The 15,468-nt window shown below is 41.5% G+C and overlaps 1 protein-coding gene across 5 annotated transcripts in view; it reads right to left on the bottom strand.

The window, feature by feature from the left end:
* The window catches only part of LOC129639097 (fibrous sheath-interacting protein 2-like), a 72,820-nt gene extending 58,189 nt beyond the window's left edge, over positions 1-14,631 (bottom strand). For 3 of the 5 annotated variants that reach the window (XM_055563991.1, XM_055563990.1, XM_055563992.1), the window contains exons 1-8: positions 13,704-14,631; positions 13,201-13,326; positions 11,229-11,390; positions 10,443-10,532; positions 10,100-10,239; positions 8,883-9,024; positions 4,316-4,426; positions 3,754-3,901 (exon numbers count right to left, since the gene is read on the bottom strand). In XM_055563991.1, coding sequence (XP_055419966.1) covers positions 3,754-3,901; positions 4,316-4,426; positions 8,883-9,024; positions 10,100-10,239; positions 10,443-10,532; positions 11,229-11,390; positions 13,201-13,326; positions 13,704-13,802 — 1,018 coding nt within the window. In that variant the 5' untranslated portion in view covers positions 13,803-14,631. The remainder of the gene's footprint in view (positions 1-3,753; positions 3,902-4,315; positions 4,427-8,882; positions 9,025-10,099; positions 10,240-10,442; positions 10,533-11,228; positions 11,391-13,200; positions 13,327-13,703) is intronic. The other 2 variants (XM_055563994.1, XM_055563993.1) reach the window with 2 other exon arrangements.
* Between the last annotated feature and the right edge of the window lie 837 nt (positions 14,632-15,468).

Genomic DNA, 15,468 nt, shown 5'->3' with positions numbered 1-15,468 from the left:
ATGTTCAAGCTGGTTTTAGAAAAGGCAGAGGAACCAGAGATCAAATTGCCAACATCTGCTGGATCATCAAAAAAGCAAGAGAGTTCAAGAAAAATATCTATTTCTGCTTTATTGACTATGCCAAAGCCTTTGACTGTGTGGATCACAATAAACTGTGGAAAATTCTGAAAGAGATGGGAATACAAGACCACGTGACCTGCATCTTGAGAAATCTGTATGCAGGTCCGGAAGCAACAGTTAGAACTGGACATGGAACAACAGACTGGTTCCAAATAGGAAAAGGAGTTCGTCAAGGCTGTATATTGTCACCCTGCTTATTTAACTTATATGCAGAGTACATCATGAGAAACGCTGGGCTGGATGAAGCACAAGCTGGAATCAAGATTGCCAGGAGAAATATCAATAACCTCAGAGATGCAGATGACACAACCCTTATGGCAGAAAGTGAAGAACTAAAGAGCCTCTTGATGAAAGTGAAAGAGGAGTGTGAACAGTTGGCTTAAAGCTCAACATTCAGAAAACTAAGATCATGGCATCTGGTCCCATCACTTCATGGGAAATAGATGGGGAAACAGTGGAAACTGTCAGACTTTATTTTTCTGGGCTCCAAAATCACTGTAGATGGTGATGGCAGCCATGAAATTAAAAGACTCTTACTCCTTGGAAGGAAAGTTATGACCAACCTAGACAGCGTATTAAAAAGCAGAGACATGACTTTGCCAACAAAGGTCCATCTAGTCAAGGCTATGGTTTTTCCAGTGGTCATGTATGGATGTGAGAGTTGGATTATAAAGAAAGCTGAGAACCCAAGAGTTGATGCTTTTGGACTGTGGTGTTGGAGAAGACTCTTGAGAGTCCCTTGGACTGCAAGGAGATCCAACTTGTCCATCCTAAAGGAAATCAGTCCTGGGTATTCATTGGAGGAACTGATGTTGAAGCTGAAACTCCAATACTTTGGCCACCTGATGAGAAGAGCTGACTCATTTCAAAAGACCCTGATGCTGGGAAAGATTGAAGGCAGGAGCAGAAGGGGACAACAGAGGATGAGATGGTTGGATGGTATCACCGACTCAATGGAGATGAGTTGGAGTAGACTCCGGGAGTTGGTGATGGACAGGGAGGCCTGGTGTGCTGCAGTCCATGGGGTCACAAAGAGCTGGACACAACTGAGCGACTGAACTGAACTGAACTAAAGCCACCAGGGAAGCCCCCTCGGAAGTCTCCTTTTTAAACAGCCCTCTTCCCCAAATTGTACTTGGATTCTTTACTTACTCTTTCTTTTCAAGCCTCTTATACAATCACATTCCCTCTTTTTATTTTACTTTTTCCTACTGTCCCATCCTTTAAACACTTACCTTCTTTTTCTTTGTTTTCTGATTTAATTCTCTTTGTCTTTTACTTGCTGCCTTTCATCCTTTTGCTTTACATTTTTTGTCTTCCCTCCTCCCTCCTTCACCCTCCCCCGGCACTTGCCCCATCCCTCTCGCTCCTTTTAAACTCACTTTTAAGGGCTCCTCTTCTGAAACGTTTCTTTCTTTCTTTTTTTTTTTTTCTCATCTGCTGTCTTGTTTTGTACTTGCATTTATTTCTGGGTTACTCTTTTAAAAAGTATTCACTTATTTGGCTGTAGCAGGTCTTAGTTGTAGCGTGTGGTGTCTCTGGTCTTTGTTGGGCGTGTGAGATCTTTAGTTGTGCTATGCAAACTCTTACTTGTGGCATGTGCATCTACTTCCCTGACCAGGGACTGAACCGGGCCCCTTGTATTTGAAGCACAGAATCCTAACCACTGGACCACCAGGAAAGCCCTCTGGATTATTCTTTTAAAAGTTGGTTCTACCTATCTATTATCTATCATGTTTATTTTACAGGTTTTTTTAATTCCTCTGACTCCTTTTGAAGTCTCTCTCTCACACAGTCACATTCTCTTTTCATTTTATTTTTTCCTGTAACTTATTCATTAAAAATTTTTTCTTTCCTTCCTTCCTTTTCTCCTTTATTCCCATTTTTAATAGCTCCTTTCATGCCTTTTCTTTTGCTTTCTCTTTTCTTTGTCCGCCTGCATGCCTGCCTTCTTCCCTTTCTTTCTTCCTATTTTATTCTCTTTTTACAGGCTTCTCTTTTCAAACTGTCTGCTTTCCTTCTCCCTTTCTCTCTTCCTTCCTTCTATTTTTTTTGTCCTGCCTTTTTTACTGGCTCCTATTTTATAAACTCATCCTATTTACCTCTTTTCTATATTTCTTTCCTCTCTCTTTCTCTGTCCCTTCTCTCTTTCTTCCATGGTCTCTCTCTCTATGTTCCTGTACTGCTTTTCTTACTGGCTACTGGCTCTTCCTTTTTGAAGTATGTTCATATTTTCTGCCTTCCATCTATCCATCTTCCCTCCCTTCTACCTTCCCCTCCCCCCTTATTTAATGCTAGTCTTCTGTAACTTTTGAAATCCTTCTCTTTCCTTATTGTACTATACTTTTTCTCTCCCTTTTGCTCTGTGTCTCTGTTTCTCCTCTTTTCATTTCCTACTTTGCCTTTTTTATCTTTTCATTTTTTGTTTTATTTTATTTTCTTTTACTGACTTTTTAACGTCCTCCTTTTTAATATTAATATTTTCCTTTTCTCCTATTCTCCCTCTCCTACTGGATCCTTTTATTCCATTCAGTCTGTCTTCAATGTACTGCTTTTTCATATTGGCATCTCCTTTTTAAGTCTCTCTTTCTTTTACTAACTTCTCATTTTTTCCCCTATTACTCCCTGCCCAAATTGTATTAGATTTTCCTACTGGCTTCTTTTCAAATTTTTTTCTCACATTCTCACTCTAACATTCTTTTTTTTTTTTTTTTTTTTTTGCTTTTTTCTATTCACATATCCTTTTTAAACTTCTTTATTCTCTCTCTTCCTCCTACTCCTTTGTTTCTCTATTTTTGTCTCTATGTCTTTTTCTTGCTCCCTTTCTTTCATTCTTTGTCTTCTTTGTTTGCTTTTCTTCCTCATACTCCTTGTCTTTTTTTCTTGTTTCTTTGCCTTTGTCTCCTTCCACTCCCTCATGGTGTGTGTGTGTGTGTGTGTACACACGCACACGTGCATGTATATTTTCTTACTAGGTTCTTCTGCTTAATATTCTTCTTTTTCATTCATTCACTTTCCTCCTCTTTATATCTCCATTTCATTCTTTCTTTTTGTATCATATTTTCTCCTTTTCAACCTTTTTGTTCTTTCTATTTCTATTTCTTGTTTAGGATATTTTAAATGTCTCTTCTTTTTTTCTACTTAATTTTTTTTCTCTTTCTCTTTCTAGCTTACTGTTTTGTATACTCTTTTCTTAGTGGACCTCAGTTAAAATTTTCCTTCTATTTTTCATTCATTGTCTCCTTCTTTGTTTCAGTCTGTTTTGGAGGTAATGTTTTGTCTTACTGGCTCATTTTCTCTATCTATATATAACTGTCTCTTTCCCTTTTTGTTGTTGTTCTGTCTCCTCTACTGGCTCCTTTTTAAACTCCTAGTAAAGGCAGTCTTGTCTGCTGAGCCACTTTACAGAAGTGTGTAATTTGTTATAATGTCTGTAACATAACAGTATTGTGTGAATGTGTGGGGGTGTCTGTGCATTCTCTACAACTTGACCTGTAACTGGGAAGTGCCTGTAAGTGTGAGCTTCTAGAATTTCTCTTTGCAAGGGCTTTGTCACCTCACTATATTAGCACATAGAGGGCTTTTTTTTTTACAAAGCCACTGATAATAAATATTTATGCATATTCTACTTACCTTTGTCTTTCATTGTTTCTCTCTCACCTTCTGTTTCATCTTGACTTCTGTTTGCAAATACATTTTCTTCTGATCCTTCTCTCTGAAGGTAATTCCTTTGCATTTTTTGTAAATAATAAGTGATTTTTTTCTCGAGTTGTGCTTGTTTCTAAATATTAAAAAATATATATTCAATGTTTAAAATTGAATATCAACTTGCCACTGGAAATGTATAACAGATACTTCAAATATGATGGTACATTTTAAGGAAGCCCTCTTTCTTGAGATTTCTAAAATCAGAGTACAGAGCTAGGAAGGTAATAAGGGTAAGTTTCCTTTTGCTGTCCAGCTTGAAGAATGTATTTTAATAACTAGGTCCAACTGAACTCATTGCCTACTTTCGGGAGACTGGTCCCATTTTAGACCAGCCCTTAAAGTCCAGGTTCAGACCAGACTGGCTCTTTCCATCAATAGCTATCCTTGTGAATTTAAGTCACTTTTGAAAATCCACACTTTAAAATATCAACATTAGCAAAACCCTTTCCTCAAAATAGCCCAAGTTATTGTTCAAAGGTCACTCTACCTTACGGTGAGCATCTTCTTTGACTTTTTTACGTTGTTCTTCAAATCTCAATTCTCTGTTTACTTCTTCTCCAATCTTTGACAGCAGTAACATTTCTTTGGTTTTCCATTCCTAAAGAGCACAATGTCATAGTAGTCAGCAGGGCTTCTCTTTTATAATCTTTTTTTTTTTTTTTTTTGGTCAATAAGCAAATTAGATCAAATTGGGGCTCAGAGGATAAAGCGTCTGACTGCAATGCAGGAGACCCAGGTTGGATCCCTGGGTTGGGAAGATCCCCTGGAGAAGGAAATGGCAACCCACTCCAGTATTCTTGCCTGGAGAATCCCATGGACAGAGGAGTCTGGTGGGCTACAGTCCACGGGGTCGCAAAGAGTCGGACACGACTGAGTGACTTCACACACACAAGGCCCTTATAGGAACTTGGACAACCATAATGAAAATCTTACATTGGCTTTAGAATGGGCTTATGCTTCAAAGGTAGATCTAAAAAGATGCTGGAAAGGTGATCTTCTCTTATAGATTTGAGGAATTATTATATGTAATATGTTGCCCTTAAATGTATTCTGACAGAGAGCCTGAACAAATAGCCTTGTCTGGGCATTGCGGGAGGAGCTACCCCACGCCCCCATGCCCGAGGCCAGGGGCGGCGAGGAGAGGAGTTACCCTGCGTCCAAGGTCAGAGGCGGCAGCCAAGAGGAGATACCCCATGCCCCAAGCCCAAGGCCAGGGGCGACGGGCGGGAGGAGGCCAGGGGCGATGGGCGGGAGGAGCCACCCCACGCCCCTAAGCCCGAGGCCAGGGGCGGTGGCCGGGAGGACCAACCCCACGTCCAAGGAGACTTGGCTGCGCGGGCGCAAGAGGGCCTAGAGGAGCTATCCCACATTGAAGGTCAGGAAGGTCGGCGGTGAGGAGATACCCCTCGTCCAAGTTAAGGAGCAATGGCTATGCTTTGCTGGAGCAGCCGTAAAGAGATACCCCACGCCCAAGGTAAGAGAAACCCAAGTAAGAAGGTAGGTGTTGCAAGAGGGCATCAGAGGACAAACACACTGAAACCATACTCACAGAAAACTAGTCAATCTAATCACACTAGGACCACAGCCTTGTCTAACTCAATGAAACTAAGCCATGCCCATGGGGCAACCCAAGACGGGCAGGTCATGGTGGAGAGATTTGACAGAATGTGGTCCACTGGAGAAGGGAATGGCAAACCACTTCAGTATTCTTGCCTTGAGAACCCCATGAACAGTATGAAAAGGCAAAATAATAGGATACTGAAAGAGAAACTCCCCAGGTCAGTAGGTGCCCAATATGCTACTGGAGATCAGTGGAGAAATAACTCCAGACAGAATGAAGGGATGGAGCAAAAGCAAAAACAATACCCAGCTGTGGATGTGACTGGTGATAGAAGCAAGGTCCGATGCTGTAATGAGGAATATTGCATAGGAACCTGGAATGTCAGGTCCATGAATCAAGGCAAATTGGAAGTGGTCAAACAAGAGATGGCAAGAGTGAATGTCGATATTCTAGGAATCAGCAAACTGAAATGGACTGGAATGGGTGAATTTAACTCAGATGACCATTATAGCTACTACTGCGGGCAGGAATCCCTCAGAAGAAATGGAGTGGCCATCATGGTCAACAAAAGAGTCTGAAATGCAGTACTTGGATGCAATCTCAAAAACGACAGAATTATCTCTATTCGTTTCCAAGGCAAACCATTCAGTATCACAGTAATCCAAGTCTATGCCCCAACCAGTAACGCTGAAGAAGCTGAAGTTGAATGGTTCTATGAAGACCTACAAGACCTTTTAGAGCTAACACCCAAAAAAGATGTCCTTTTCATTATAGGGGACTGGAATGCAAAAGTAGGAAGTCAAGAAAAACCTGGAGTAACAGGCAAATTTGGCCTTGGAATACGGAATGAAGCAGGTCAAAGACTAACAGAGTTTTGCCAAGAAAATGTGCTGGTCATAACAAACACCCTCTTCCAACAACACAAGAGAAGACTCTACACATGGACATCACCAGATGGTCAACACCGAAACCAGATTGATTATATTCTTTGCAGCCAAAGATGGAGAAGCTCTATACAGTCAGCAAAAACAAGACCAGGAGCTGACTGTGGCTCAGACCATGAACTCCTTATTGCCAAATTCAGACTTAAATTGAAGAAAGTAGGGAAAACCACTAGACCATTCAGGTATGACCTAAATCAAATCCCTTATGATTATGCAGTGGAAGTGAGAAATAGATTTAAGGGCCTAGATCTGATAGATAGAGTGCCTGATGAACTATGGAGTGAGGTTGGTGACATTGTACAGGAGACAGGCATCAAGACCATCCCCATGGAAAAGAAATGCAAAAAAGCAAAATGGCTGTCTGGGGAGGCCTTACAAATACCTGTGAAAAGAAGAGAAGTGAAAAGCAAAGGAGAAAAGGAAAGATATAAACATCTGAATGCAGAGTTCCAAAGAATAGCAAGAAGAGATAAGAAAGCCTTCTTCAGCGATCAATGCAAAGAAATAGAGGAAAACAACAGAATGGGAAAGACTAGGGATCTCTTCAAGAAAATCAGAGATACCAAAGGAACATTTCATGCAAAGATGAGCTCGATAAAGGACAGAAATGGTATGGACCTAACAGAAGCAGAAGATATTAAGAAGAGATGGCAAGAATACACAGAAGAACTGTACAAAAAAGATCTTCATGACCCAGATAATCACGATGGTGTGATCACTGACCTAGAGCCAGACATCCTGGAATGTGAAGTCAGGTGGGCCTCAGAGAGCATCACTTTGAACAAAGCTAGTGGAGGTGATGGAATTCCAGTTGAGCTATTCCAAATCCTGAAAGATGATGCTGTGGAAGTGCTGCGCTCAATATGCCAGCAAATTTGGAAAACTCAGCAGTGGCCACAGGACTGGAAAAGGTCAGTTTTCATTCCAATCCCAAAGAAAGGCAATGCCAAAGAATGCTCAAACTACCGCACAATTGCACTCATCTCACATGCTAGTAAAGTAATGCTCAAAATTCTCCAAGCCAGGCTTCAGCAATATGTGAACCGTGAACTTCCTGATGTTCAAGCTGGTTTTAGAAAAGGCAGAGGAACCAGAGATCAAATTGCCAGCATCCGCTGGATCATGGAAAAAGCAAGAGAGTTCCAGAAAAACATCTATTTCTGCTTTATTGACTATGCCAAAGCCTTTGACTGTGTGGATCACAATAAACTGTGGAAAATTCTTCAAGAGATGGGAATACCAGACCACCTGACCTGCCTCTTGAGAAATCTGTATGCAGGTCAGGAAGCAATAGTTAGAACTGGACATGGAACAACAGACTGGTTCCAAATAGGAAAAGGAGTTCGTCAAGGCTGTATATTGTCACCCTGTTTATTTAACTTATATGCAGAGTACATCATGAGAAACGCTGGACTGGAAGAAACACAAACTGGAATCAAGATTGCCGGGAGAAATATCAATAACCTCCGATATGCAGATGACACCACCCTTAGGGCAGAAAGTGAAGAGGAACTCAAAAGCCTCTTGATGACAGTGAAAGTGGAGAGGGAAAAAGTTGGCTTAAAGCTCAACATTCAGAAAACAAAGATCATGGCATCCGGTCCCACCACTTCCTGGGAAATAGATGGGGAAACAGTGGAAACAGTGTCAGACTTTATTTTTCTGGGCTCCAAAATCACTACAGATGGTGACTGCAGCCATGAAATTAAAAGACGCTTACTCCTTGGAAGGAAAGTTATGACCAACCTAGATAGCATATTCAAAAGCAGAGACATTACTTTGCCAACAAAGGTTCGTCTAGTCAAGCCTATGGTTTCTCCTGTGGTCATGTATGGATGTGAGAGTTGGACTGTGAAGAAGGCTGAGCGCCCAAGAATTGATTCTTTTGAACTGTGGTGTTGGAGAAGACTCTTGAGAGTCCCTTGGACTGCAAGGAGATCCAAGCAGTCCATTCTGAAGGAGATCAGCCCTGGGATTTCTTTGGAAGGAATGATGCTAAAGCTGAAACTCCAGTACTTTGGCCGCCTGATGCGAAGAGTTGACTCATTGGAAAATATTCTGATGCTGGGAGGGATTGGGGGCAGGAGGAGAAGGGGACGACAGAGGATGAGATGGCTGGATGGCATCACTGACTCGATAGACGTGAGTCTGGGTTAACTCCGGGAGTTGGTGATGGACAGGGAGGCCTGGCGTGCTGTGATTCATGGGGTTGCAAAGAGTCGGACACGACTGAGGGACTGATCTGATCTGATCTGATTTTTCACTAGTTAAATTCTAAAACTTTAAGAGCAGATGAAGTGTGTCTATCCTATGATGGGTATGTAATTTGTGGTATCAGTCTCACTATGTTAAGTAAAAGCTTGTCTGTTATAATGGTGATACAAGATTAATAGCATTTATCATTTTAAAATAATGAATTTTTTAAGCAGTGGTTTATTTCTTAGACCTGAAATAACTTCAGGTAATATGGTGGGACTGCTAAAAATGTTTATAAATAAAATAATCACACATAATTTCCCCATCAATATTTATAATTTGGTGTTTCTCACTTCTTCAATTTGTCTCCAGAGACTAAGTTTTCTTCTAACGTGGTCCCGATGTCGTCTTTCTTCTTCCTTTATCCGGAGTACGTTCTGCTTTTCTGCCGTGTGTTCAAGCTTGTTTAATTCCAAGCTAGTCATATCTAAATTTCTAAGTAAAAGTGAAAATTTAAGGGAAGATGAACTGGGTGTTTCCCTTATGCTGGTATTATCTACTCTGATATTCCCAAACCACCTTCTGGGTTGCTTTTTATTTCTTAAACTACAGGAATGTAGAGTTCTTTAAGCTAACCTGATCCACCAACTCACCATGATGTACTCATCAGACTGTTACTGTGGTTGGGACAATGGCAAAATGTAGAACAGACTGATTTAAAGCATTTTATACAGAGATTAGTCATAATTCAGGAGCTCTGTAACATGAGTTTCCAAAGACGGCTGAAGTCAACTTAAGGACTGACTTCAAAAAACAAGTATATTTGAATTTTCCTTAAAAAATAAGTGGCTATTGGCCTCTCTGTCATTGTCAAGTCCTTGAACAATCTCTCATGTGTAAACAGGCCTGAAGACTGCCAGTCTGCCACTTTGGTGAATCAGTATATATTCTGGCATATCATGACATGAATCCATAGAATATAAGAGGTAGGTGATGGGGAACTGGCCCTCACCCCTGATAAAGGAAAAAGAGAAGGAACTATAACTCATCCATTTGCCTCCTGGGGCATGGGCTCAGCTGCTGAATCATAAGATTGAATGTGTGTGAGTAATAGCTAAATGAACATACACGGTTGGTTGGGGGGTAACACCTGTTTATATTAACATCAGATGAAGTTATAGCAACTCTCCCTGCTTTATCCGGCAGTAATTTCCTTAAACTTAAGTTTGAAATGTGCTAATGACACCTTTCCCTCTACTACTATGAACTTGGGTTTCCCAAGCTCAGGGAGCTGTACTTCGGAATTGTTCTTCAAATATCAGTTTGTCTTACCTCTTGGGTTCCTCATGACTCCATTTTCTCAGGAAGAAACTCTTTCTTAGCTATGGTATCAAAGTTTCCAATCCCTGCTATCTCTTAATCTCCTTTCTTTTCAGTCCACATTGAAGACTATAGGAAGTTAAATTGTCTAATACTTTTTAAATTCTGCTTTCAATTATTTCTAGTACTTTTACAGTTTTCTGGAGTCCACAATACGTCCACAAAAAATATGCATTAACTTTGGTCATACCTTTGCTTTATCAACAGCTCTTGGTCTGGAGTTGTTTGTTTATTTTCTTGTAACAGCCAACCTTGGAACTGTGTACTGCCATGACTGTCACAGGCTGTCTTGGTTTTATACAATTTATTTACTTGTTTTTCAATCATTTCCTGGGAGGGAAAAAAAGAATTGCAGTGTTTATATTGGCCAGAAATAACCTCGTCCTTTGATATGACTTCTCATGTTTTGGGCTTGGTAAACGTCCTGTAGTTTACAAATGGTTAATTAACCTGCATTTAAGTCTTTCTTCCACAACCTACATAAAAACTTTCTTACAGGCCTCAAATAAAACAAATTCAAGTATTTAACTTACTTGTTCCCTTACATAGTTTCTTTCAGAGTCTAATTTCAAACTGGTGAGATACTGCCTGTACTTATTCAATTCCTTCAAGGTGCATACAACCTATAAAAACAAATATATAAATAGAAAGTTGTAACAATCATGAAACTTTCCAGAGAAAAGAGTCATAAGAACGTTCATTTTAGAAACAATTTTGGGATCAAGGCTAGTGATAGCACATTTTGGCAATAGTTTAGAAGGCAATATCTCTCTACAGTGGCTGTATCACCAGGAAATGTCTACCTAAATAATATTATTTCAATAATATGGTTCACACAAAATAAATGTTATTAAAGTTCAGTATAATAAGGATGTTTAACTTTCAGAAGAATTTATTCTATCAAGCTGTATTCTGTTAGGTTTCCATTTTGTCTCTAGTCTTCTCAAAGGGTATTGGAAGTATCCCTTGATGGGTATACAGTGCCATTAATACTTTTAGAGCCAAAGGAAAGGCACTAATAATACAGCTGAGAGACAATGCATAAATAAATGTGTATGCATATGTCTTTACATATTCAAATCATTTGGCGTTTATCTTTTGCTTTTATCAAAGAAAAATGATCAAGTGGGAACAATTTTATTTAGAAACAGCCACCTGATTTCTCTTTACTCAAATATTGAGTAATTCATTGAGTTTTCTGTCAGGTATTCTTTATTGCTCAATTGAAAGTTGACACAGGTTCCCAGTGAAGTACAGAAGCAAGCTTACATCAAGACCATGGGTTTATGCTGGTTAACTGGAAGCAAACTTCAACCCACCTTATTATTGCTGGTGATATAGCCGCCTTTCTTTAATCTCCTCAAGATATCTTTTCGCCTATAGTATGATTTTAAATGTGGATCGTGCAGGCTTTTATAGCCAGTTTCCAGCAGCCGACAGTAAGGATCAGACAGGTTAAAGTCATAAGAAGGTTTATAAAGCTGCAAACACATAGATTGAAAAGTGTTACATATGTAAAATGAATGAAATCACACTTTTAAACCTCAATTTGTTAAGGTGATTAGGCTGTTCATTGAAAATAAAACATGCAAGAAGAATCTGAAGTGAGAGAATACTGACAATGGGCTGATCTGAAAAGAAGACAGTAGAATACTGTAAGTTTCCTTCCACTTGCATTTAAATCAATATAAAAGACCTTTAAATTCCGTTTCCATGGTATTCTGCTAAAGTGATTGTAGTTCACAAAGCAGCAAGGTCAGGTGAAGAAGCATGGCCTAAGAAATTGGGAGACTGTGGTTCTAGTCTAAACTCTGCTACCATCTACCTGTCATAGCTTCACCTTACAAGGTGGTCAAGGGTGCTGCTGCTGCTGCTAAGTCGCTTCAGTCATGTCCGATTCTGTGCGACCCCATAGACGGCAGCCCACCAGGCTCCCCCGTCCCTGGGATTTTCCAGGCAAGAACACTGGAGTGGCTTGCCATTTCCTTCTCCAGTGCATGAAAGTGAAAAGTGAAAGGGAAGTCGCTCAGTCGTGTCCAACTCTTAGCGACCGCATGGACTGCAGCCTTCTAGTCTCCTCTGTCCATGGGATTTTCCAGGCAAGAGTACTGGAGTGGGGTGCCATTGCCTTCTCCAAGTCAAGGGTAGAGTTTAAAAAAAAAAAAAAAACAACTAAATGTGCAAAATATAGTGTTACTTCCTTGAGGAGATATTGCTAAAAGATAAAGAAGGATCCCACTGAGTTAGTGGTTAGGGTAGTTGAATATAGTACCTGATCATAATTAAATACATGTGTTTGGGGGGAATCAATATAATACAGTGTAGAGCGATCAGTGTAAGTATGGGGGAAAAAATCAGGAAATAAGTAGCTAACAAGTGAATAAAAGAGTAACACAATGTAAATATGGGAAATAGAAGATAGTGGAACAAGAAACCAATGAAGAGGGCTACATTTACAAACTCAAAAGGAGTGTTATCACTTTTTAGTCAAATAGGCTTTGAGTGTGTTTTAGGAATGATAATTAGTGGGAAGGGGTAGAATGTATTGGTTTTGAAAAGAGAAATTATATTGCTTTCCAGCAATAAAACTTAAAAAAATCATATATATTTGACAAGTATCAGAAATACCAGGGAGCCCCCTATGCATCCTTGATGACACCCTAGAGAGGAGAATGGTAAGGAAATAAGTAAAATCAGGAAATAAGTAGAAATAATGTGATGAAAGCACACACTCAGAGTTCCAAACCTCCTTCAGGCTTGGCCTAAAGCTAAGGACAGGGTGGGGAGTGTTAGGCAGAGGACTTAAACAGTGTGTGCAGCACTCTGAACCAGAAAAACAGTACTTTGGTGCTGAGTGAGAGAATGCAGATCAAGGGCAATGTAAATTCTAAGGAAAGATGAAACCGTTGGGGTTTGGCTTCATATAGTAGCTCTTGAAAGATGGCTCAAATTGAAGATCAGGAAGGAGAGGAGAGCATGCCAGGTTTCAGGACCCAGATGGACAAAGGCACAGAAGTAGAAATTATCATACCATGTGTGGACAGGGAGAAAAGACCCCGACCTTTCAGAGCTGAGGTCTGGGTCAGAGATAAGGCTGAATTGGGTGGCGGAGGCCTATCACGAAGCCTTCTATCATTAAGTTCAGACACGGAATACTTCAACTCATTTTAACTTCACTTGGTGTGTGAAACTGAAGTTGACTCAAAGCAAAATAATAGCAGTGTTTCAAGTTTAATAGCAAGCAGAAAACAGTCAAGAAAATCACTTAAGCACCATTAAAAGTTAGTTTACCTTTTCACTTAAATTTGTAGTATAGAAAACATTATTACTTCCAGGAACAACTGGAAGCTTGACCCCCAGAGGAAGATCCAACAGATTAGTGGCTCCGATCTCTGGGATGGGGTCTTTTTGTGAGCCCTGTCAGATATAAGTAGAAACCTTATTTTTGTTTCTAGTACTATTATTTTAGTTTAGACTAATCTACTTAAACTAATACCTCCAAATAAACCAAAGACACACACTCAGGGTTGAAAGAAACCGCCCTGTTGATAACCTGAAGGCCTCCCAGTTTACCCCTGTTACCAACCCAATCTCTGAGCTCCATTCAAAGCTAATCTCGACCAGAGGGAGCTCTAGTCACTGCAGAGGGTCTGGGAGCCAGAAACCCAGCTTCAAGGACCCACACGCCTCTGCTGAGTCCTCCCCCATAGTTTTTCGTCTGCCCGCCCTCCTTCCCTCCCAAGACCCAGCCCTGGAGCCAGAAAGAGGAGGATGACCGACTGGCCCCCACTCACGGAGCCACACTGCTCCCTGTTGGCAGTTCGGCTTCTGGCGGCCGCCTTAGAGGCAGCGGCCTGAGCAGCCTTGTAGCAGTTATTGAGGTACCGGTCCATGGCCACCCATCAGCCCCCAGGGGGCCGGGGCCTGGGGGTGCCACAAGCCGTCTCGGTTTCTTCTCTTCGCGCACACCTTTCCCTCTCTACGCCCGCAGCTAGCCTGGGCAACCCAGACAGTGGTCACGAGGGTAACGGCTCCTCCAGGCCACGCCCCTCACAGTGCTGGGTTCCAGGCTGCCGCGCTGACGTCCTAAAAGGGCGCCTCCCCAAAGCGTGTCGCCCTCAAGTGAGGGGATGGGGCGTTGTGACCTCACTAGCTGCCACCCGGGGCCTCCGGCGCATGCGCAGAGCCCAAGCCTCAAGGGCCAAGCGAGATGGGGAAGTGGTCCAAAAGACTTGGTGTAGGAGGACCACAGTTGACATTACCTTTCAACCTGAAACCAATAGCCCTAATTTAAATTAAGCCAGAAATGTATCAGTGTTTGTCAGTGTATTGTTCTTGTTTATTCCTTAAATCGTGTCCGACTCTTTTGAGCCCACCAGGCTCCTCTGTCCGTCGGATTTCCCAGGCAGGAATACTGGCGTGGGTTGCCACTTCCTTCTCCAGGGGATCTTCCCGACTCAGGGATCGAACTCACATCTCCTGCATTGGCAGGCGGATTCTTTACCACTGAGCCACTAGGAAAGCCCTTGTCTCTGGATAGCTGCCTGTAATTCTTCTAATTCTTCCCGACGCCCAAAGAGCTATGATTCTGTTCAACACATGTGCCTCTGAGTAATTGTATAGTTTGCACTAAGACCAGAGGACTGGCTTTATACATCTGCCCACTTTATCGATCCCGTGACCGACCACGTCCACTAGGCATATCCTTCCCCTAGTCTCATTTAGAACATACTGGTTTTTCCAGGACTCAATGCTTTCTTTCCTGTCTTGGGCTCTTCATCTCTCTATGCTCCTTGTCCTTCCTTTCTCATTCTTCTATTTCTATCTTATAGTTTCTACCTTATCAGCACTTCCCAGGTGGCGCTAGTGGTCAAGAACCCACCTGCCAATACAGGATACATACCCCAGGAGGCGCTAGTGGTATAGAACCCACCTGCCAATACAGGATACATACCCCAGGTGGTGCTAGTGGTAAAGAACCCGCCTGCCAATATAGGAGACAGGAGGTGTGGGTTCGATCCTGGGTGGGGAAGATGCCCTGGAGGAGGGAATGGCAACCCATTCCAGTATTCTTGCCTGGAAAATCCCATGGACAGAGGAGCCTGGCAGGCTACAGTCCATGGGGTTGCAAAGAGTCAGACAGGACTGAAGCGACTTAGCACGTAGGCACCTTACATTAGATTAGCCAACATTTATTGAGTGCCTGCTCTGCCAGACACTGTGCTGGGTGCTGAGGATACAACAGTGAGTAGAGCATAGTTCTTGCTGTCCAGGAACTCACTAGACAGTCAATATCTTAATAGCTGAGACTGCACTTGGTTTGTCAGGAATCTGCACTTTTGTCTCCATGTTTTTTCATGAATCTTTTTATTGTGCTAAAAATGCATAACATAAAATTTACCATCTTAACCATTTTTAAGTGTACAGTTCAATAATGTTACATATATTCAAATCGTTATGTAACAGATCTCCAGAATTCTTTCATTTTCCAAAACTGAGTCTGTACCCATTAAACAATTCTCCTTTCTTCCCTTGTCCCAGTTCCTGGCGAACTACCAT

Source organism: Bubalus kerabau, chromosome X (assembly GCF_029407905.1).
Source record: "Bubalus kerabau isolate K-KA32 ecotype Philippines breed swamp buffalo chromosome X, PCC_UOA_SB_1v2, whole genome shotgun sequence".
Classification (NCBI taxonomy): domain Eukaryota; kingdom Metazoa; phylum Chordata; class Mammalia; order Artiodactyla; family Bovidae; genus Bubalus; species Bubalus kerabau.
This window is presented reverse-complemented; position numbering and strand designations above follow the sequence as displayed.